The 25,503-nt window shown below is 41.8% G+C and overlaps 1 protein-coding gene across 1 annotated transcript in view; it reads right to left on the reverse strand.

The window, feature by feature from the left end:
- Positions 1-25,503, reverse strand: part of SPAG17 (sperm associated antigen 17) — a 3,638,922-nt gene that overhangs the window by 2,275,954 nt on the left and 1,337,465 nt on the right. The window contains exon 15 of the mRNA XM_044071485.1: positions 21,890-21,979. Within this exon, the coding sequence (XP_043927420.1) occupies positions 21,890-21,979 (90 nt within the window). The remainder of the gene's footprint in view (positions 1-21,889; positions 21,980-25,503) is intronic.

Here is a 25,503-nt window from a genome sequence, read left to right on the forward strand (position 1 = left end):
GCTACCGTCTGTTGAGACGGGCTATGGAGCATTTGGGCCAATGCCTGAGACTTTAATAATGTACTCACCACCCTCTCGAGGTCATGATCAGACAGCCTGGACGACCGAGAAGAACGGCTCTGATGGCTCCGCTCCGAGAGCAAGGGTGATCTCGGAGCCGAACGTATTGATTGCAATGAGGGGGATCGAGATCTCTTTTTAGAGATAGGTGGAGCCGAAGGAGCCGAGGAAGCGTTGGCTTCGGCTGGAGCCGACACTGAGTGTCCAGATCTGGCAGCATCGGCGCCGGATGGAGCCGATACTGTGACTTCTAGCATGGAAGGATCGGCTCCAGCCGGAGCCGATCTCGACACTAAAGAAGTTGAACCAATAGCCGATGGCTTGGGACTTGCAGCCGAAGGCTTAACAGGTTTCGAGGGCTTCCCCGGAGCCGACTTAGTCAGGGAGCTCTCAGGCTTTAATAAGCCCCTCAATATTAACTTATTTCTGCGCTCCTGCAGGACTCTTGGGCTGCAGGCATGACAGATAGCACAAGAGTCCTGCAGGTGCAGAGGTCCCAGGCAGTAAACACAAGAAGTGTGACCGTCTGTCAGAGACATCTTCTGACAGCACGAGTCACCCTTCTTGAAGCCTGAGACCTTTGTGTCCTTCGACATAGCTGTGTCGAGGGAACACAAGTTGACAGGAAAAAAACACAAACACACACACACAAATAACATCCAATCCAAAAATCTAAACTTAACAGGGATACAACACTCAAACAGACACAAAAATCCCTGACAGGAAAAATTAGGAAAAGGAAAAGCCTAAGGCCTAACCTAGGGAAGGGGATAAATAACCCAAAAAAAAGGGAACTCTAACGGGAATAGGGTTAAAATAAACATTAAAGTTCACAAAACTACTAAGGTTATAAAAAATAAAAGGGATGAGACTAAAAGTCTTATTATAAGAAAAACTTACCTAGAGCTGGTAAAAGAGGCACCTCATTAGCGAAGCGGCAAACGAGATCTGGGTAGTCTCCGCCTTGCATCATGGGATATAGGGTTGCCTCGAGCTGGTAAAATTAGCTCTCGAGCTTAGCAAGTGCCGAGTCGGAGCCGAGGATCGGCTCCAAACCCATCCAGCAAGAATGAAGGCGAGATTGACAACTTAGCATCAGTTTTTTGTTGTTTACCCTGCAGCCATCTCTTCTTGGTTTGCATATGGCCTGAGTAGGCAGTGATTGTTTTGTTTCTTAGATGGAAAAGACAATTTGGGAGATTTGTAAGTAGGAGCCTGAAAAATCTTGGAAACTGCCTATATTAATTTCTCTCTCTCATCAAACTGTTTGAGGACCTGAGTAGCATATGGGTCAAATAAAACCTCCTTATCTGAATCTGAATTTAGAATTTCAGACTTTACTTAATAAGAAAAAGTACAGTTGTGTAAATTCTTACCATAACAGTAGATGTCCTTCTCTTCACTGTTGCAGTATTCCATATGTAAGGGATCTCCTGCCAAGGGTAGCCCAATGTCCAGCAATATACCAAAGCCTTTAGTATTTACAGGCACCATAAATCACACATATCCTCCCTGCACAAGGCATAGGGCATAAAGGTGACATATGGGTGCACACACTTTAGAACTGAAAAGTCCCAGGAGGAACAGAATGTCCCTAGGGACAAGGAAGAACATGTGCATTCAGAAGGAGAGGAGAAAAGACAGATGAACCCCACAGCCAGGAGTAGAGGAGCACAGGCTGGAGCAGAGGGGACAGGAGAGAGGGCGCGAATACTGTAACAGTGAAGAGAAGGACATCTACTGTCATGGTAAGATTTTACACAACTGTACTATGTACTTCTATATCACTGTTGCAGTATTCCTTACATAAGGGAGAGTACAAAAGCTCACGAGGAAACCTGGGAGGAGGATGGCACTGAAGAGCCCTCTATAAACCCATGTGGGATAGCCCTAGCAAATCCAGCTCTAGTCCTGGAAATAACACTTGACTTATAATGCTTAGTGAAGGTATGGGCAGAAGACCAAGTAGCAACCTCAGGGATGGAATTGATATCCAGCTCCTTGAAAAGACACCAGAGAAAGGAACAGCTCTGGCAGAGTGAGCCTTTACTGAAGAGGAGAGACATTTGCCACTAGAAAATAGCAAAAAGAGATGGCTTTTTAAAATCCAGGAGGAAATGGTCTGCTTAGAAACAGCTAAACCCAAAGACCTGGGATGAAAAGAAGCAAAAAGCTTCTCAGATTTTCGAATAACTACTTTTATCCAAATAATATCTGAGCTGTCTATTCAAGTCCAAAGTGTGAAGAACCATTTCAATGGCAGACTGCAGAGAAAGAAAAAAGGAAGGCAAACGAATAGACTGATTAAAGGACAACACATTGACCACCTTGGGCATAAAAGAAGGATTAGTACAAAGAGACACCATGTCTCTGTGGAAAACTAAAAAAGAGGAATAGCCCTGTGAGCCTGAACTTCAGAAACCATCATGGCCAAAGTAAGAGCCTAAAGAACAGTCTTCCAAGTTCAATGTTGTAAGGAAGCTGAGGCAACAGACTTAAAAGGAGCCTGAGTCAATTTTTCAACAACAAAACTAAGGTCCCAAGAAGGTGGAATAGGCTTCCTTTGGGGCCTGATATGAAAAACTTCTTTAAGAAACTGTTTGACCTCAAATCTAGAGTCCAGATGAGGATTCAAGGACAGACAAGCAGAAATTGATTATAGTTGAGCTTTAACTGAAGAATATGCCAATATAGCATGAAGGAGATCTCACAAATAAGACAGGACCAGAGGAACCTCTGCAGACAGAGGATCCTGATGGCAAGAGACGTACCAGACAGAAAAGCTTTTCCATTTGGACAAATATGATTTTCTGGTAGTGGGCTAACTGGCCTCCTGCAGAACCTGAAGCATGTCCTCAGAAGAAAAAAGGTGCCTAAAAGGGATCAAATACTATAACCCACAGTGTCAGTTGAAGACAAGTGAGGATGGATACGAGACCCCTTGTCTTCTGTGAGAAGGTCCACCAGGTGAGGTAAATTGTGGTGACTGCCTTGGCCAAGTGAGAAAGACCTGGGAAACAATTCTGTCTGGTCAAAAGGGGGTCACCAATCAGGTTTTGGGAGAGTCCAGCCTGATCTTGTGCAAGACTCTCGGAAGTAGGGGCAAGGAGAGGCAAGGCATACAGAAACATCCCCTTCCAAGGAAAAGGCAGGGCATCCACTTTCCAAGCCAGATGACTTGGAACTCTGGAACAGAAAAAAAAGGAAGTCTGTTCAAAGGGGAGGCTAAAAGATGTTCCTGAGGAATACCCCACTGATGGACAATGTCCAGGAACACATCTCTGTGAAGCATCTATTCATGAATTTGTGTGTTGGACCTGTTCAAAATGTCTGCCACTAGAATGTGCTCTGAAGGAATGCAGGCAGCCTGAAGAGTCACTTGATACTGGATAGTTAGATACCAGACCTGAAGAGCTAGCCTGCAAAGGTGGTAGGACCTTGTACTCCATTGCTTGTTGACATACCACATCACTGTGTTACAGTCTTTGAAAACTTTGAGGGGTCTGTGATAAAGAAGGTATAAAAAGCTTTAAGAGCTAGAAGCACAGCCCTAATCCCCTTGAAGCTGATGTGGTCTGACCTTTGATGTAAAGGCCAGAGATCCTGAACCTTGATTGACATCAAGGAAGCTCCCCACCCCTGTCTGAGATATCTGTAAAGAGCTCTTGAGTTGGGACTGGAGACTGGAAAGGAAGCCCTGAGTTGAGAGAAAGTTGATGAATCTACCACTAAAGCTTGGCTTGAGACAAGGAAAGTAGGGAAACAAGGAAAGTCCATGGGGTGACAGTGTAGAAGCCACTCTGATATGATGTACCTGTGAAGTTTTCTCATATAGAACCTGAGGACCCTGAGAAAGTCCCTGGCCATGACTAAATCCAGAGGAAAGAGATTGGAAAAAGGTAATCAGAGACACGGCCTTGAGGGCAAGCAGAGATGCCAGCATGGGGATGGTCTGGATCCTGGAACCAATGAAAACAAGATAATGAGATCTAGTCAAGGCTGATTTTTTGAAAGTTTATAGTGAACCTTAGAAATTGCAGCAGGGAAATAGTAAACCGGAGATCCTGAAGCAGAGCCTCTGGGGATGAAGTTTGAATGCGCAGATTGTTCAGGTAAGAAAAGATCTGATCCCCTCTCAAACTGCAAAAAGCAATGGCAGAAGCAAGGCATTTGGTGAATACCCTTGGGGCAGTAGAGAGGCCAAAGGGCAAAGAAGAGAACTGAAAATGCAAGGAAGAAACAGAGAAATACAAACATTTACTGAAAGAGGGATGGATGGGGATTTGAAGGTAGGCATCCTTGAGATCCAGAGAGACCAGAAAAGGCTGGGGAGGAAGCAGAGGAAATAAAGTTTTAAGAGACAACATAGGTTCATAGGTAGGTACTAGGCTATCAGCCCTGGGGCCCATATAAGCCTAGCCAAAAATGTTCCCTTGCTTTCACCACCCAAGAAAGTTATTTTCTTGCGCCCCTGCCTAGCAGAGCCACAGAAGCGATCCCCTGGGTGAATTTCCTATTTCCCATCCAATTGTTGAGATTTTTCTTGAAGAGGGCTAATGAAGAGCTTTGCTTGACATGAATGGGTAGTCTGTTCCAGAGCATGGGAAGTCTCTGGGACAGGAATCTATCCCTCCAGCATGTTCTGTTTATTGTGGTGGCAAGGTCCACTGGAGCATGTGGCTTGGAGAGATTGGGGTTTCTTTAAGTGTAGCATGTCCAACAGATCTGGGTTTCACATGGCTTTGTATGTTAGGCAGAGGTCGCCTCTAAGTAGGCGATAAGTGATGGAGTAGAGCTGGAGTTTTTTGAGATGGTCTGCGTATGGCATCTGTTTGAGGCCAGTAATACTCTTAATGAGGTATTTCTGTGGCCTTTCTAGTTGTTGTAGATGTCTTGCGTGGTACATGCCAAATGGGGCATTGTACTCTATAAAGGGTCTGGTGAGGAATAAGTAGAGAGGAACAATAACCTCTTTTTTTCTGGAGGTGAACCCCTTTGTGATGAGGTGTGCCATGCAGAAGGATTTCCTGACTACTCTGGAGATGTGATTATCAAAGGAGAGACTACTGTCCACCTGTGTCCCAATGTCTTTTATCACATTTTTGGTGTTTAGTAGGCTACCACCTATATGGTAGTTCATGGGTACAGTGTTTTTCCCAAAGGGGATGACAATGCACTTCTTGGCACTGAGTTTGAGGCCATGACTTTGACACCACGCATCAGTCTCACTGAGGCCCTTTTGTAGAATGTCCAGAAGTAGATGCCAAACAGGAGAAAACCCAGGACTGAGCCCTTTGGTATTCCACTTGTCACTGGTCTGAAGTTGGATTTGGAGTCGGCTACTTTCAGTGTGTGGGTTCTGTCAGTGAGGCAGCTGGCCACCCATCTTGTGACATAGGGATTTATGCCCAGTCTAGTGAGTTTATCTATAATTCCAGAGTGAAAGGAGGGGACCTTAATAAAGGTGTTGAGCTGAGAAAGGCCTAGAATTGGTCTCCAGGTGCCCTCCTTCCTGGGAACCAGAAATATTCTGTAATAAAAGCCCCTCCTTCCCTTCCTAGGCAGGCGGCACACCTTGAATGTTGCCTTGGGTCAAAAGGGAATGAAGCACCTCTAGGAAGAGAGAAAGCTGCTCTCAAGAAGGTTGAGAGATGCACAGAAAGGGAGGAAGGAATTTCCAAACCTTGAAATACACCTGGTAAACAGAACCTGAGAGTCTGTTGTGATCCCTAACCAATTTGGAAGGGGGAGGGAAAGATGAAGGGACAAGGGAAACTGGCCAAGGGAAAAAGTAAGCAAACTGTCAAATGGAACCTGGCTTGTCCTGAAAAGGAGGTTTCTGGGAAATCTGTGTTGATTTAGCAGGAGGTACACATCTAGAAACCTTTTTACTCTTGGCAGGAGAGTGAGACTGTCTCCAAACAAAAGCAAATTTGGAAGGGTAATTCCTCAGAAACTTTGGAATAGGAGAAATGAAACTATGTTTCAACTCATGCAATGCGTTGCTCTTATCCTAGAGAGATTTAAAAATTTCAGCAGCAGTAGTACCAAAAAGCTTTTTAGTATCCAAAGGAGCGTCCAATAATTTGGCATTAATATCATCAGGTAAAGCTTGGAGACGAAGCCAAGAGTAACATATCATAACAGAACCAAATACAGCAGCCCTGGAAGAAGCATCATCTGTGTTATAACTTCATTTAAAAGAGTGGTGGACAACTTGAGAGGGAGAACCCAACAATGAAGGGCTGAAGCCTTCCCTTCAGAATCAGGAAGATAAGAAATTACCTGAGAAACTTGAGAAAAGATGAATAAAACATGCCTGGTCATATCAGTCTGGTAATTAATAGACTTAAAAGACAGGGTGGCAGCAGTATAAACCTTTTTTTATCCAGCCTCTTCATGGACCTACTATCCTTATCTGAAGGAAGCAGCTTGGTAGAGGGAAACAGCTTGGAGAGTTTGTCAGAGGGGACAGACACTACAGAAGGATCAGAAGAAGGGCATTTATACAGAAATTTACAATCATCAGTCACCTTGTAACATCTGTCAGGTTTCTTAGGAGTTGGGGGCTAGGAATCAGGGGCTACAGAAGTTATTAAAAAGGTATCCAGGAGGGCAGCCAGAACTGGAGGAACAGCTGAATGCTAGAGAGACTTCATCTGGAGGAGTTTATAATACCTCTTCTGGATATCAGAAACCTGAGAACAATCCTACTTAATGAATTCCATCATATGGAAAATAGTGTCCCCATAGGAAAGTTCCACTAAAGGGGAATCTGGAGTAACAGAATCCTCTTCCTCTGAACCATAGTCCAGGGTGAAGGGATCTGAGAAGAGCAGGCTAAGGACTCTTCCCTCGAATCGTGATCCTCATCACAGGAATCTTGCTCCCTAAGTCTTTTAAGAGGAGGGAAACCAGGTAGGGGCAGGCACAGAGACCCCTTGAGGAGGCTTTAAAGCCATTAAATCATTAAATAACCCCTGAATAAAATCTTAGCATTGGGGATCCTTAACTGCAGTGGAAATATGCTTGGTTTTCTGTTTCTTTTTCTGCAGGACATCCTCACAAAAAACCCTTGTTAACACTCAATAAGAATAGTAGGGATCTCCTCCCTCACTACGATCTGTGGAATCCCCCTTGGTCCCTCAGATATAATCAGCTGAGGTTCCCCCTCACTGTCTGGAGGAGACATTTGGGAAGCCTGTGAGGAAGTTCCAGACGTCGGATCCATGCTGAACTTCAATGGCGTCATGGCAGAGAAATCCAAAGCAATGACAGGATAATCCTTTGGGCTTTCACTAGCCTCAAGAAAGATGTTTGGGGGAGGCTGGACAGCAGACCTGACTTTTTTGGCCTTTTCTTTGGCTGATAGCTGACCTTCGGGACAGGAAGACTGCACAATAGCACTTTCAGCCAACAGCTTAAGACATTGGGTTTCAAGGTAAATAGACAAGGAGGATAGGTGACTATGTAGGGTTTTGGGGACAAACGTTTGGCAGATAGAACACTGAGCATGGTTGTGGGAAGCACCCAGACAGAAGAGATACTGGTTGCGATGATCTTTATGGGAAATCTGCTTCCTACCTTGACATTTTCACTTTCTGGATGAGATGAAACCAACAACAGTAAAAATAAGAGAGAAAGATAAGGAAAAAACCCAATGGGGCACTTATCTGAAAAAAGGCTCTGTAACAAGCACAGAAGAAAGGTGTTCAGACCAATGTTCAATGATGGTGTTCAGATTGGTGGCAAAGAAGTTCCAAAGAGTGTGTGCATCCATACATCATCTTTATGCCCTACACCTTGTGGGGGAGTATATGTGTGATGTACAGCATGTGTAAATACCAAAGGCTAAATGTTGGGCTATCCTTGGCAGTGAAGGCAAGGACATCTACATTACCATTATGGTAAAATTTTACACAACTATACTATGTCCTTACATTCACTGCTGCAGATTAAGTGATAGCACATTAATCACCTTCACATAAAAGAATGGTTAGTGTTTAAGGACATACTATCCTCATGAAAAATCAAAAAGGAGGACAAGCCATAAGGGCCTGCAACTAGAACACTAACAAAAGAACATTTTTCCAGGAACAATGTTGTAAGGAACCTGAAGCAGCTGGCTCAAAAGCAGTCTGAGTCAACTTCTCCAAAACAAAATTAAGATCCCAGGTTGGAGAAACAGGCTTCCTGGGAGGTCTAATATTAAGGACGCCTTTAAGAAAGTGTTATAGGCACAACCAGCATTAAGGAACTCAGACAAATAAGAGAGAACCAAAGGAGCATCCACAGTAAGTGGGTTCAGGTTACGAGAGAGACACCAAAAAGGAAGTCTTTTTCATTTGGATAAGTAGACTTTCCTAGTCATAGGTTTCCTGGCCTCCTGCAGGACTTGCAGCACATCCTCAGAAAAAAAGATGTCTATGAGAATTCAAAATCCTCTTACCCACATTGTCATCTGAAGTGTGGAAAGATGGGGATGGATAAGCGATCACTTATCTTGTGTGATTAGATCCACCCTGTGAGGTAAGTTGTGACAATGGCCCCTGGCTAAATGCAGAAGAAGAGGGAACCAGTGCTATTGTGGCCAAAAGGGAGTTTCCAGCAAGATTTTGGGAGCATCCTGTTGGATTTTTAACAGGACCTTTGGAATGAGAGAAAGGGAGGGAATGCATAAAGAAACATCCCCTTCCAAGGGAATGAGAGGATGTCCACCTTCCATACCAGAGGACCTGGGACTCTGGCACAAAGAGGAAGTTGTCTGTTCAGAGGGAAGGCAAAATGATCCACTGGTGGAGTACCCCACTGGTGGATAATGTCCAGAAACACATCCCTGTGAAGCATTCATTCATGGGAATGAGTTAAGGACCTGCTCAAAGTGTCTGCCACAATGTTCTGACTGGAAGTGATATAAACTGCCTGAAGAGTCACTTGACACTTGACAGCAAGATCCCATACCAGAAGTGCCAACAGGCAAAGAAGATAAGATCTTGTTCCGCCCTGCTTGTTGATATACCACATCACTGTGGTATTGTCTGTGAATACCTTGAGAGGCCCTGGAGAAATGAGACTGAAAGGCCTGAACAGCCAGCAGAAGGGCTCTCATTTCTTTTACATGAATGTGCTCCTTCTGCTAACATGCAGCCAAATTTTTGTAACAAACGCCTGACAAACAGAATAAGACATATGGTCATGAGAAGCACCTAAGCAAAAAAGACACTTATCATGGCAGTCTCTATGGGGAATCTGTCTCCTACACTGGCATTTACCCTTCCTGGATGACATTAACCTCAAGGAACACAAAAAAATGAGAAAACACAAAATCCTAAATGGGGAAATTATCTTGCAAGAACAGCAAACAGGCATAGGAAGTCACTGGAGAAAGAAAATGCGTTCAACTGGCAGAAGGCGGACACAGGTAAACATACCAACTGTGTAAAAGGTATGTTCAGACTGGTATTAAAGAAGTTCTGTTTTTGGTAAGCCTGAACTTCACCTTTATGCCCTATGTTATGCAGAGAGCATATGGTGACATTCAACATAAATTCAGAAGTCTTTAGAAGACTGGCCAGACGTCAAGCTTTCATGGCAGGGAATCCCATATTATTAAGAATACTGCAGCAGTGAATGTAACATCATTTGATACAAACCCAAGCATATGTCCTCAGTACTGTAGTAGTGGCCTTAGACAAAGTAGCCGCCCAATCATACAATCTTTTTAAGGCATGTTTTGCTACTTGAGAAATGTTAGATACAATGGGATTCAGGTAGATACCACATTCAGGGGGAGGTGTAGTACATAATTCATTTAAACTATGTGCACATAAAAGAACAAACTTCAGCATGAGTCTGGTAGTTAAGAATTCTATACACCAAAGTAAAAAAACATTATCTTCCCAAACATATCCAATATGTTTCCTTCCTTGTTCAGATGGGAAGGCTTGGAGGACACTAGGGGTCTGTTCTCAGCTGGAGAAGATATGGATATGGCAGCAGGATCAGACCTAAGATGGGAAAAATAAATGTATGCTATTTTGAGAAATGTTGTAAAGACTATCTATGCCTTTTTGGGAAATGGAGGATGAGAATCGGGAGTGTTACAGGCAGCATTAAATACATTCTCCAAGGCTGGCACTATTGGAGGTATAGAAGCAGAATGAGGCATATCTACTTGTAACATATATCTCCTCAGTTCAGGGAGAACATCCATTTGTTTCCATGAAAATAAAAGGTATGTACTCACTATAACTATGCATCTGTGTTGTTCATTTTTATTCTTCCTCAACTGGCCGGTCTCAGATCCGAACTCGGATCTGGCTTGGCTGCATTTACTTAGACTTTCAGATCTGACTCTCAGACTTCTCCCTTTGCCCATAATGCCTCAGAACCCCGTAATACCTCAGAACAAGTTTGCTGCCCCAAAAGCAGAAAGACTAACTATAGACAATAAAGAAAGAAAGTCAATAGGAAATATAGAGGTTTAAATGGGAACAGTGGTTCAAAGAAAAACACAATCAGATAAATCCCAGATGAAAAAATAGGGGGGAAGGATGGCGGGAAGTTGAAGAATGAAAATGGACAGCACAGATGCATAGTTATGGTGATTACATAACTTTTATATCTGATGTTGTCATTTTCATTCATTCCTCAACTGATGGGAAAGAATCCCCAACTACGAGAACCTTGGGAGGCCTTCATGGAAGGATATTCTGGAGTACCGTAGCACCAAAGGCAGCCCTGTTTCTGGAGATCAAATCGATCTTATAATAAACAATAAATGTATGAACATTGAACCAAGTGGCTGCAGCACAAATGTCATCAGTGGAAGCTCTGGACCAAAGAGCAGAAGAAGTAGCCGTGGATCTAGTGGAGTGAGTTTTTGGAGGTTTGGGCAAAAAAAGGTCTTGTTGACTGTAAACAAATGAAATGCAATCTGTTAGCCACTTTGCTAAGGTAATTTGGAAAATGTTTTTCACAACCTGTTGGAAGCAAAGGAGATGAACAACTGATCTGTTTTTTTAAAGTCCTTTGTCCTGTGAAGAAAAAAAACAAAGCTGTCTATGTAAATCTAAGAGATGATGCATGGATTCACTTCTGTTAGAGAAGTTAGGGAAAAAAACAGGTAAGCTGATGACCTGATCGATGTTTGCCTCTGAGGTTACTTTGGGCAGAAAGGAAAGATTAGTTCATAATGTAATCCTGTCTTTGTGGAAAACCAAATAAGGAGATTTTGAGGAAAGAGCTTGGAGTTCAGAAAACTGTCCTGCTGAGGTAATGGCCACTAGAATGACCATTTTACAAGAAACTTGATATCAGATTTGGCTGGTGACACAAAAGGGGTCTGAGTTAAACTCTGCAATAACAGCATAGGATGTCTTGGTGGAATAGGGTCTTTAACTGGAAACCTAAGTAAAAAGGTACCTTTAAGGAAAACTTTGCATAGTTTGGATGCTGCTAGGGAAGAAGCATTGTCTCCAGTATGATAATTTGAGATGGCTGCTAACTGAACTTTGTTGGTGGAAAAACTGGCTCATTCTTGAAAAATTGAAACTAGGAAATCTAGGACAGCAGGAATAGGTGCAATAAAAGGATGCAATTCTCTCTGATGGGCCAAATAGGGAAATCTTTTCCATTTACTCTCATAAATGTTCCTGGTGGAGGCTTTCTGGAATGATAGCAATATTTGGTAGACCAGTGACAAAGGCCTTGGCTGTCTATCCACTGCTGGAATTGGAGAAACCATGCAGTTAATTTGAGCCCTGCAGTGTCTGGTTGTGCCATCCCTGAAGGATGAGAGGTCAGATCTGGACATGGGTCCAATATTCAAGGGGAACAAAAAAAAATGAGACCAAAGGATGGGAACCACACTTGATGAGGCCAAAAAGGGGAAGTGAGGATAACCTTGCTCTTCAACTGAAGTGCTTTCTGTAGAAATCTGGGTATTAGAGGAATGGGGGGATAAGCTTAAAGGAGACCAAAGGCCAAACGTGGACTAGATCATTTCTCAGTTACTCCACCTGGGGGTGGGGTCAGGGCAAAGAACCTGCTGCATTTGTTGTTGTTGGGAGAGGCAAACAGATTGGAACAACATTGACCCATCGATGGAAAATCTTCTTTGCCACTAAATGATTGACAGACCACTAGTGAGGCATCAGAATGGACCTGCTGAGACTGTCTACTGGCACACTGGATTTCCCAAAATTGTGCATTGTCAAAAGAAAGCAGTTGGAGGAGATCACCAGCTACCACACTCTCATTAGTTCTCAACAAAAGGCATAGAATTGGGTTCCCCCTGCTTGCTGATATACCAAACAGACATGTTGTCTGTTTGGATAGCAATTGCTCCTATAAGGAGCGAGTCCTGAAATGTCTGCAGTGCTAGGAGGAACTTCTTCATCTTCAAAACATTGATATGTAAATTGGTCTCTTCTGGGGGATCACGTGCCTTGGACTGTCCCTCCCAAGAAATGCCCCCTACCCTAACTGGGAGGTGTCTGTGGTTATCGTGGTTACCAGCTATGGAAACATAAAGACGCATCCCTGACAAACGTCTATGGATTGTACCCACCAAAGAAGATCATTTTTGCAAACCTGAGTGAGTTTTATGGGTGAGGACACAGGATGTTGAAGAACTGACAACTAAACAGTCAGAGTTCATTGAAGTACACACATATAAAACAGAGTCATCAGGACAAAGGTTATATCCACCGCCATTGACTCTAGAGACTGAAGGACCGGTCTTGCTGGGAGGAGAGTGGTGTGAAAAAAATCTGTCTCACCTGCAGTCTTTGACAGGTGATGTCCAGGTAAGCGCCTATAAATTCAAAGACTTGGACAGGTTGTAGATGGGACTTGGCATAATTGATTATGATCCCCTGAAGACTGATATAGTTGGAGTAAGTAGTTCCTGGATTTCTTGAAGAGATGTCTGGTTGAGACAGTGAGGAGCCAGTCATCTCTGTAACGAAGCACTGAATCTGAGCAGCCTCAGGTGAGCTGCTAGCGCTGCCATACACTTGGTGAACACCCTAGGGCTGTGGTGAGACCAAAGGGCAGGGCTCTGAACTGATAGTGACTGTCCCCCAGCCAAAAGTGCAGATACCTCCAAGAGCATCTTTTAATTTTGATGTGACAGCATGTGTTCTGGAGATCGATAGAGCACATCTAATCATCCTTATGTAGAAAATGTAGAATGGAATGAACCATGACAATCTGGAACTTGGAGTTCTTTACAAACTGATTGAGATTGTTATTTTCTTTGGCACTAAAAATAACTTTAAGTAAGGTCTGAATCCTCTCTGCACTGGTGTGACCTCTTGGATGACTCTTCTGTCTAACAGCTTTTGAATTTCTAAGGCTGCTAACTCTCGCTGACTGGGTGGAACTTCGGGGAGTCTCGTCTTTTTGGTTGGTGAGATTTGCAAAAATTGAATGAAATAACTTCTGGATATAATGTTTTGCACCCAAGTATCGTTTGTGATTGATGCCCAGGCTTTTGGGTGCAGAGACAAGCACCCTCTGATTGCCTTCAAAGAAAAGCAATCAGGCAACCCTTCATGAGTGCTGGAAGAGTTTATCTGAGAAGGACACTTGCAACCATTGATTTTGTGGGCCTTCTCTGCCATGAGGGCAGTGTCTTCCATTGGAACTCCCACCCTCACCTCTGTTTGCCCTCATGAGTCCTGGAAAGGATCTTATGACTTTCGAAACATCTTTTTAACTCTGCACTGATCCCAGGAAAATTATTTCTGTAGGGTAAAAAAACTTATTTCCAGACCAAACAAGGTCTTTCCATCTTGCTCACTGCGGGACAGCATGTCTTTCACTGTTGGGCCAAACGAGAAAGAACCATCAAAGGGACCATTGACGAATGAAGACTTGAAGTGCTCTGCAAAATCACCTAAGCACATCCAGGCATGTCTCCTAATGGCTATGCCTGAACCCACCCCCTGTAAGGTACCTTCAGCTGCATGGGGGATCAACCTCATGGATGCATTAGAGATCGGAGGGTGGCCAGTTGTGAAGATAACTGTTTATGTTCCCCCACAGACATGGACCCAGGAAAAGATTTGTAATGTTCTTTAACCAAGTCTCTCTGCAATCTAGTGAAATGTACCAAATAATTCTGCAACCAGGAAGCAAAGGTCACTGAGGTGTAAACATGCTTTCCAAATCTGTCCAACACCCTGGACTCTCTGTTAGGAGGATGGACAGAAGAGCTCTGTTCTGCCAACTCTTTTTTAGTGGTCACTACCACAACCATGGCAGCCACAGGAACTTCCTTACTCCAATAAGGCCTGTCTTTAGGAGGAGCAAGTAGTTTATTGGGTTGACAGAGGATGGGCTCCATGGTACCCAGTTTCTTCTATGCCTGGTGAGATACCAGATCTATGAGGTCATCAGCTGGGAGGATAACCCAAGATGTAGATGGGCCAGACCCAAAGGCTTCTAGGAACAATGACTCCTCCTGGGAAAGAGGATCAGAAAACCATCCACCTTTCTAACTAAAGATTTGAAGAATGTCTCCAAAGGAGACATCTTCAGGTGGAAACTTTGGGGACTCCTCCCATTCAATGAAACCAAGTGTCTTCAGTTAAAGATTCCTGATAGGAATCTGCATGACTCTTTTTGCACAACCTCTCCTGGAGGACTTTGTCAGTGAGATGATCTGGAAGGTATCAGAAGAGAGGGTAAGTTCCTTCAGAGGAACTGTTTGGAAGCTCAAATGGGTCTGCTGTCCCTCTGTGACAGTATGATGAGGATCAGAACATGATCCAATGGTGATACAGGGGTAGGATCTGAAGAAATAAGAGTAGATTGTACTCTTGAATGAGAGAAAGCTCTCTCCACTACTTCAAAGGCTGAAGGACCAGGAGAAGATGCAGCTGGCCTCACCAGAGCAGAAGCCCCAAGTGCTGCCAAGCCTTGACTCTGCCTGGGCTCCTGCTGCAAGGGAAGAGTTTGAACAGAGCTGTGAGGGTGAAAGGATAGCTCCAACAACCTCAGTGTTGAACTCATCCCCCTGGATCTGGCACTGAAGCTTTGGCTCTGAGATTCATCTTGCTCTAGGGGGATGGGTGCCAAAAAAAGTCAGGGACATAGACGGAGTAGAAGACCTACCTGTTTTCGGACCTGACACATCGCCTCTCGGGATTGCCAGATCCAAGGGTGCCAAAATCGTTGGACAGATTGGAGAAGGAGAAATAAGCAGATGAGAAGCAGGTTGGAGGCTCACAGATCTGATGGAAGATGGAGCCGATAACACCCCATCTGAATCTGAACCCTGAGAAACTTCCTCATCATCATCCTAACCACATCAGCCTCAGGCTTCGAGAGGATCTGACAGAGGACGTTTTGGAAGGGAGATGTGCCATTCTCTTTGGTGTCTTCTGCAAAAAAAGGTTGAAGAAAGCCATGAGGAAATAGGCTCTGGGGAGAAACAAGGACTCTGATGTCTAGGAGCTTTAAGTGTCCCCAAGAACTTCTTTTCTACCCCCACGCTCCACAATGCTTCCCCACCTCATTATCTTACTCCTCTTTCCTTTAACACACCATATTCCACCATCATTAATCCCATCTCGTCCCAGCTCTCAACCTGCTCTATCCTAGAATACCATAAAGCTCCACAATCACTCACTTGAACCCCAAGGCCTACCCCACCCATTTATACCCCCATTCACCACCTTTCACTCTCACTCAACTCCAGTTTCACCATCTCTTTACCTCATTTCCTCTACCAAACCCAAATAATACCACCTCAAACTTCCTAAACACCTCTATAAATTTATCCATATCCTGCTCATACTCTTCCTCAGATCCAGCATTGAGTTCAATCCAGGCCCCTCCCACCACATAATACCCATAACCTTTCCTGTCATTGACACCCTCTCCTGTGCATTAATGCCCAAAGCATCGATAATAAACTTGATCATATAAACATTTTCCTTACATCCCACGCACTCTACATCACAGCTGTCACTACAATATGGCTCAAACTAAACAATCCTAATTTTCAGCATCTACTTCCCTCCTACAAATACCTCCAATACACCAAACCTGGCAACACTAAAGGTGAAAGCACCTTCAGTCTTAATGAAAACAACCTTAAACCAACTATCACTGCACAAGCAAATGCCTCCTCAGATACCGAACACTACTGGGTCCTTCAAACCTTTCCTCCTGAAGATCAGTCACCTTCTAACAGCAGTTGCCTACCTTCCTTCTCCAGCCTCTGTTAAATTTAAAATCCACTCCTCAGCTGCTCATAACTGTAATAATACTGTTATTCTAAGTGATTTTAACCTAAACTACCTAGGTATCCTGAGCAATGACATTGCTGAATTCCTAGCCAGTATAGAGTTAGTCAATGATGGTACTTGTCCGAATCTCCAAACCAACAACCACTCCCTCCTGAATCTGCTAATCACTAACAACCCTAGCATCATCTCCAATATATCTGTTCTTCCACCCTCTTTCAGTGACCACTGCCCAGTACCCTTCCAAATTATCCATCAGTCAACAAAACTGCCCCCCAAACTATTTACCTTCAGACCTAGATTTACAATCAGTACAGACAATCACAAAATACATCTAGCAAGTTTTGGATTGCCTCCCATTACCAAATTACAGAACTCCAACTTGGCAGCAACAGCTTTGACACATACCCTCCTTCAACTTCAAGATAAATTCTTCCCTCTCACACAGTGTCTTTTCAAATAAAACAAACCCTCCTTTGCTAACCACTGAACTAAAAGCTCAGCTCAAACTTAGGGACAATGTGCGGTCTTCATGGGGACAAACCCCCTCACCAGAAAATCATACTACCTTTACCTCTCAAGGTACCTAGTTAAACAAGCTCTAAGCAGGCACAAAACCAGCTACTGCAAAATCAAGCAACTTGCTCTTCTAAGCAAACCCAAACATTTTTGGCAGGAAGTAAATCTTCTCACAGGCCATAAATCCACTGATCCCTCCTCCTCTCCTATCACCAATGAGACTTTTCAAGGCCAACTCTCAACCTCTGACTTTCTATAAGAATTCAACCACCTCCCTAATACCACAACCTTTACCTCTCTCTCCAACACATCTAGCCCCCCCTCTCCTTTTATCCCCCTCTTCTACTTTAAAAAAAAATACACATCAAGAACTTGTTCCCCTTGTGGAAAACATACCCCTGGATTCATACCCTGGTACAGACAACCAACTCTAGGTCTATATCTTTCTGCAAAGACTGCCTTGCCACACCTCTACTTCATATTTATAACTTCTGCATAATGCAAAATACAATGACAGACATATGGAAAACTGCTTTGGTTAAACCCCTCTGTAAACAGTTTCAGCCAGTAAATAGCCCCCTTCTGACCTATTTCCCTCCTCCCTACACTTGGGAAAATACATGAAAACCTAATCTACAACCGACCATCCACTTATATCCAACAGCACCATCTCCTCACACTTAAACAGCATGGATTCTGGGTTGATAGGAGCATAATGACAATACTATGGTCACATAGAGATGAGATCATTCTCAACATGGATAAAAAAAACCTTTCACCTCTCTTCATTGACCTTAGCAAAGCTTTGATTTTATTGATCACTTCCTGTTCCTTCACTCCCATCAAGAAATTGGGGTTATTCCGAACACTGTCACCTGGTTCCAACAATTTTTAACAAATAGGTACTTCAGAATCAAATTAGGCCCATTCCTTTCACCGTCAGCACTCATTACCAAAGGAGTACACCAGGGATCCATACTTACCTCTGTTTTGTTTTCAATCTTTCTAAATAAGCTGCCTCTGATCTCCCTACCCTTCATATTACTCTTTATGCAGATTACATGGTTATTGTTCAATCCAGTCCCTAACATTCAACTATTCAAACCCAGCTTCTGTTTGACCTTCACTCCCTTAATTATTGGCTAAGCAACCATAAGCTACTCCTAAGCCCCCCTAAAACAAAAAATATATCTGGAATCTCACAAAAGCTGCAAAAGACTCCAAACAATGTCAACATCGCAGATCTCAATAGTTGCCCAGTAGAAACAACCACATCCTTTAAATACTTATGTTTATGGCTAGACCAGTCACTTAACTTGCAAAGCCATATTGAAAAAACAGGAAAAAGATGTGTTCTCTTTTATTCTGGTTCTGGAAAGTATTTTCCCTTTTTCTCCAGACCAACCTGAGCTGTAATAGGCATGGGAGACCTCCTTGCTCAATTTGAATACGGTCTCCCTGCCATAGTCATAGTTTCTAAAAAAAATATCCACTCTACAGTTAATTGAAAACAAAATCTACTAATTCATTTTCAATTCCTCCCCTGAGGAAGACCACTGCATCATACTCTCCAAGGCCAAATGGCTAGCAGTCTCCTACAAAATTGAGCTACTCCTGGGGTCTCATTTTTTCAAATTATTTCAATTAGGTGCCTTTCTACCTCATGCAGCCAAACTCTATAATAAAACCACCCCTATAACCTCCACAACCTCTCCCAATTAACTCCCTCACTTTAAACACCCAGAACTAAACTGCACTGTACCAACTATTTTTTCTCCATTCTTACACCCAAACTCTAGCAATCCCTCCCCTTCACCTTAAGAAGTCTCCTCTTTCCCTACCTTCAAAGCTCAACTCAAAAGACACCTTCATCAAAAATTTGACTACAGGTGCTTTTCCACTGGACATATAACCTAATTCCCTCGTCTCCTGCATCACTTCTATTTTCATCCTCTGTCCTCAGCAGTTGCTCCCCCCTCAAATTCACATTTGATTTTCTACTCTGCTAATATTATTTACATATTGTATCTACCCTCTGTGATGACACTGTTTTGTCAACTTGTTCTATTTTCTTTTTTTTTTTTTTTGTGAATTTGTTCATTCAGGCTCTACCTGGAAATGGTCTATAGTGATCAGTCTACCATCCTGGTAAACAAACCAAAATAAATAACTCACATTACTTACTTTTACAGACTTTGTTAGAGAGCAGCTCAACCAAGGGAAAAGCTATTACATCTAGACTTGTCTAAAGCTTTTAAAGTTATTAAAATGTTATGTAATTGGAAGTAATTTATTGTTGAAAGTGTGTGCTGTATTTGTGACAGAATCAGTGACTTCAGAACTTACAAGATGGCTGCTGATTGGGTAAATGTTGATTAAAGCTCTCCTACTGTAATACACAAAAATGTCAAGTTATCATTTTGGCTAAAATTTGGTTACTGTTTAGTAATTACCTTACTTGGATGCCAGCAAAGAATTACCTTGGAAAGAGTAAGCAAGGACAACTACAAAAGAAGAAGAAGAAGAAAAAGCTCTGGTTGGGAAGAATCCTGCAAATGTCCAGCAAAAAACAGTTCAAGTTTCAGCTCTGGTAAAGTGGATGGCTTCCAGTAATTTAGATGAAAAATAAATAAAATGCACTCAGAGGTATTTAAAATAAGTGAGACACTGGAATAATATATTAAGTCAAATGACAAAAGGCAAGGCAAATAGAAGAAGCTTTAAATGGCTACCTAGAAGAGTTGCTAAAACTGCAGAAATCAAGATGTTTAACAAAAATATTAGAATTAGAAGACACAGCTTTATGTGAAAACCTGATATGTTATGCTATACAGGAGAACCTGGAAGGAATACACCACATTAAGTTTATGAAAATACATGTAGGCAACTGGTTTTCCACAACAAAAGTTATTAAACTGAGAAGGAGTAACATGTGCATGCCCCAAATCTGGTCATCATAAAGCAGTTGACACCTACGTTAGTAAAGAGGCAATTGTATCAACATAAAAGGCTGCTTCTGAAAAAAAAAACAGAATGGAAAAGTAATGAAAATTGGGACACCAGAGAATTTGTGAAATGTGATTATTTATTCTTCACAGTTAGGAGAAAGGTAAGTTTATCCCAACAATTAGGAGATGCTGAAAAGCAGGTGTGAAATTCAAGTTGCTAATATCCAACTGTCTTCAGACTATTTTCCTGAAGGATCAACATTTTTGAATGCAGAACAGGCTATGGTAGAAAAAAAACAGCCAATAGAGAGGGAACTACCATGCTGAAGGGAACTTTGATCCTCAAGCTTATGACTATAAGAAAGCCCAAAGAAAGAGGATCCTTTTCAATTGTTTCAGAATAAAGTAGTTATGTATAACAAATAGTCAGATGCATTTTAGATGTGAGGAGGGCACGTTTTATCAGTAATTACTGCATATATAGTTTTCCTACTTGTAATCTATCCAGGCTTTACACTTTAACAAGATAAAAAAAGGCTAGAAAAGCAAATGACAAGTTTAAAGTTAATATAATGTTGTGATCTTTGTTTACTGGAGAGGTGTGTACATGTGTATTCTTCATATTATAGATATTAATAAAAATTAATATGTTCATATCTTTTTATAGAAGGAGATGTCTAAGATTAATGTTTTAGCCATGGACAATGACTTTTAAGAAAATGACTTAAAACAAAATAATGAACATTTTCAAAAATGTATTTTTTTTGTATTTGAAATGTAATTTTATTTTTCCATTAGGACCTGCATTTAACTGAACACAAGGCAACCTGCAGATGCAGGCAATTAATCATGAAAAGCCTGAACAGTGTGTTCCCAATGAAATCTACAAGGTAAACTGCAATTACATTTTAAATGGATACCGGCAAGTACTTCAGTGAATTAGTGTGTTCTGAGTGAAATATGTGCTTCATAATGTGAATAACTTTTAAAAGGGATATTCACAACAAGTTGGTGAAAATAAAAAGGAAAATTAGAAATGACATTTGAAACTGTAGAATGTGAATAGTTATACAAATTGTTGCTTCCCCAGCAACCTTAGTACTTCAATACATTAAATTCAACATTGGAAAATTTAGTGTATAATAAGTAAGGGTGGCCAGTATCATTCTTTCTTATTGCTAACAGTTAATATTTACTGAAAGTATGCATGTTGTTTTTCACATCTAAGAGGTGAAAATGGAAAAGTAAAGATAAGAATGGATACCAATCTATATAAGTGGAAACACAACCCTAATAGGTGCATTAGCATGGTTAACTGTACACTTGCTTTTCTTTCTTTCTTTTTTTTTACATGCATATTTTTAATTTTTTGAGTACTTTATTGAAGCAATACATCTGGGAAAGATACTGGGTTTCTTAAAGTGGAAACACCACTAAAATGCCCCATTTAAAAATAGCATTTTTTTTCTTAAAAGGGAAATATTTTATGTGGAAGAGTTGCCCATTGGAGACTTATCTGCCAAAATGAAAGCAGAAGGCTAGCTGCTGCCCCCATAAAGCTTCTGAGCTGCTTCTTCATGAGGCAGCAAGAAAGTACTGAAGAAATCTTCACTCTGACTGTTGATTTCCCTCCATAAGGCTGACTAGTCAACAGTTAGAGTGAAGGTGTGAAAGGGAGCTAATGCTTTTGGAAGCTGGCTGATTATTGTGTCCCAGGCAGAGCACAACCCATACAGCCTAAATGCTACTGCAAAAGTGGGGATTATGAGCAGCTAATTTTACAGTCGTGTAATCTTTAAGCTTGTTAAAGTTCATTATGAACTTGTTAAATGTCAGATGTAACAATTAGAATTGCATCACATTGTGAACTTGTAAACTGTTAGACATAACAGCTAGAATCATATCCCATTATTTAAGGTCAGCTTACATATTTTTCCAAAGGCTAAATCCATATTGAATTTTTTGACTGCCATTTTATATCTCTGTCATGAAACGACATGGGTCATGACTGAAAAGGGTAATTTTGACCACTACACCTATCTGGTCAACAAATGAAATGACAAATAAACAAATACATGCATACATATTTTACTAAATTCATACCCATCGATCCTGACAAGGAGTTTCTTCTAAAGCTCGGTTCATAATTCATTTCATTTGAATTCATATCTAAATTCACTTGTTGGGTAGAATCTGAAATAAATAATAATAAAGAATAAAAGTCAGTAGCCAAAACAGTACCACCAATAGCTCAGAAATTGTGTCTAGAAGAGCAAAATATTCCAAAAGACAATGACGACACAAAAACGGCTGCAGCTTCCAGTATAAAAATCTTTACTAAGTGCACAGAACACAAGCGCTTTCACAAAATTTGCTTCCTCAGGTGTAAAAACTGCACACACCTTTTAAATACCTTCTAAAATCACATGACATAATTCACATGACACAAATCAACTTACTAAAATTAAAGACAACTTACACAACTTATTGCCATATATAAAAATGAAACTACATAGAAGGCTCATAAAAATCATTAAAGTAAAATAACTACCTATCTGAAACTATCTCCTAAGAGGTCTAGACTTCAACTTAGGCCTAAGAGCTACACATTCATTTAGACCATGTCCTGAGTCACTTCTCATTCTAACTATCCATGTGGACTCTAACTCTTCAGTTTTCATATGTATGTCTCCCAGCCTAACATTTTCACTTTCCTTATGGCTAAAAATTTGAAGGTATGAGTGTCATCTGTGTTAATAACATGTTTGGCAAGGGCGTTTACCTTATTTTTCTTTATTAATGTTATAAACATGTTCCCTTATCTGTTCTTTAAACGCCCTATCGATCTTACCAATATAACATTTTTGACACTGTACACAATGGGCGAGGTATACTATAGTTTCACAGGTGGCAAAAACATTAAATGTATAGATCTTGCCCTGATCAGGATGGAGGAAACAGAGCTGGTATCTATATGCTTACAGTAATTACATCTACCACAAGGTAGAGTACCTTGTCCTTCGTGTCTGTTTAAACTATCCCTCGGGTAGCTTAATCTCCTTTTCAAAGATTTGTTATTCCCAAATATACATTTTGGTTCAGTATCAATAAGATTAGCTAAATCAACATCTGTGGTAAGAATTTTCCAATGTTTCTTTAGTATAGCCATATATCTACCAACATCACTAGTATAACACAATGGGACTTTCAATTTAACGTCTGATCTATCCTTGCCATTACATTTAGCCGAACCTCTCCTTCTATCAGAGAAAATGGTTTGGCTTCTGTACATCTTTTCTCTACCACATCATTAACATCGAGAAGGATCAACTGTCATTATAACCTCTGTCCCTCAAATTACTAACTGCTACTTCAACTTGAGTTGCAAAATCTACATCACTAACATGTTAGTCTCAAAGCTCTATATATTTGATTTCGTACTACATTCTTAAATATGTAAGGAGGATGTGAACTCTCCTTGTGTAACAAATGGTTAACATAACACTCCTTTCTGTGTAATTTAGTGTATACCTCACCTAGGTCATTCCTAGCTACAGTAACATCTAGAAAATCAATTTCAGATAAAAATAAGTTATGTACTCACCATAACGTTCCATGTTTGTAGTCCATCTCCCCCTTCATTCTTACATATGGGATCGGAGATGATCCTCGGCTCCGACTCGGCCTATTTACAAGCTGGAAGTCTTCTAGTTGGCTCGTGGCTAGGTAGGTATCCCATTGTGCACCACTGCAATCCCCAGATCTTGTTTGCGACTAACTAGCAGAAATAATAATAAACATACAGAAAGAAGCCAATACTAAAAGGTCTCCATAGAATAATGATAACAATATTTTTCTGTCTCCAGGTACTTCCAGGATGGGGGTAGGAGGGTGGGTTCATAAGAATGAAGGGTGAGATGGACTACAAACATGGAACGTTATGGTGAGTATATAACTTCTTTATGTTCTGTAGTCCTATCTCTCTTTCATTCTTACATATGGGACAGTGTCCCTAGCACCTTATTCTTGGGTGGCTCAAGGAAAAATACTCCTGAGTATCGTGGAATCAAAGGATGCTCTACCCCTTGAGGTTAAATCCAATTTGTAATGAGTAATAAATGTGTGAGGGGTAGCCCAAGTTGCTGCTGCACAAATATTATCAAGTGGGACCCTGGCTTGAAAGGCTGCAGAGGTAGACTGAGATCTCGTAGAATGAGCCTTGATTTTGAAGGGTAAAGGTCTACCCTCAGAGTTATAGACATAAGCTATACAGCTAGAAATCCAATTTGAGAGTGTTACTTTGGAAACTGGTAAACTTGACCTGGATTCGGAGAAGGAAATAAATAATTCATCTGATTTCCTGAATTCCTTAGTCTGGTGCAAATAAAAGCGTAATTGTCTATGGACATCCAACTGATGAAACCTGTATTCAGCTGCATTGGAATGATTTGGAAAGAACACGGGAAGCTCTATGGATTAATTCAAAGTGGCATGGGAACAGATCTTGGGGACAAATGAAGGATTAGTACGAACAGATACTCTGTCTTTGTGAAAAATCAGGTAAAGGGGTTTTACAGACAATACCTGTAACTCTGACACCCATCTGGCAGATGTGATGGCCACCAAAAACAAAGTCTTCCAAGACAGAAATTTTAGAGGGGATGAATGAGAAGGCTCAAAGGGCAGATAAGTCAATTTGGATAACACAAAATTTAAATCCCATGAAGCAACAGGTTCTTGAAAAGGGGGTCTTAACAAAGTGGCACCTTTAAGAAATGTTTTGCACAGCCTATGTGACATCAGCTTAGAATCTTGAATGCCTAGATGAAAATTTGAAATCACTGCCAATTAAACCCTGATAGTGGCAGCCGCAGATCCCTGGTGGAAAAGCTCAGACAGAAATTCCAAAACCACTGGAATGGAGGCGGTATAAGGGTCAACATTCTTTTCCTCCGCCCAGATAGAGAATCTCCTCTATTTACTGGAATATAGTCTCCTAGTGGATGGTGTATGAGAGGACGTAAGGCTATGAGTCACAGAGGGTGAGAAGTCATGAAGTCTGACTAGGGATGGAGCTGGAGCAGCCACACTGTCAAACTGAGGGTGTGTAAGGACGGATGAAGCAAGCCTGACATGTGAGTCAAGAGATCTGGTACTGGGTCCAAAATCCAAGGATTGTCTAGGAGAAGAGGCTCGAGAAAGGGGAACCAAACCTGACGAGGCCAGTAAGGAGCAATGAGGATCAGTCTGCTTCCCAGCTGTTTTGCTTTCTGAATAACCTTGGGTATGAGAGGAAAGGGAGGAAAAGCATAAAGGAGACCCAGGGGCCAATCGTGAACAAGTGCGTCTCTCAGTGACTCCCCCGGAGAGGGGATGAGGGAGAAGTAGCTGCTGCATTTGGCATTGATTGGGCTGGCAAAGAGATCGCAGCAAGGCTGTCCTCATCTGCGGAAAATCTGCTCCGCTATTTCCTGTTTCAGAGACCACTCGTGAGGCATCAGGATTGCCCAGCTGAGCTTGTCGGCTATCACTTTGGTTGTCCTGGGAATGTGCATTGCCACCAGAAAACACTGGGAAGATATCGCCCATTTCCATACTCCAATGGCCTCTTGACAGAGTGGGTAAGATCTGGTTCCACCCTGTTTGTTGATATACCATACTACCAACATGTTGTCTGATTGTATTGCAATAGTCCCCAGAGGCAGAAGGCCGTGAAA

This window comes from Protopterus annectens, chromosome 5.part0 (assembly GCF_019279795.1).
Source record: "Protopterus annectens isolate FY-2018-M chromosome 5.part0, PAN1.0, whole genome shotgun sequence".
Taxonomy (NCBI): domain Eukaryota; kingdom Metazoa; phylum Chordata; order Ceratodontiformes; family Protopteridae; genus Protopterus; species Protopterus annectens.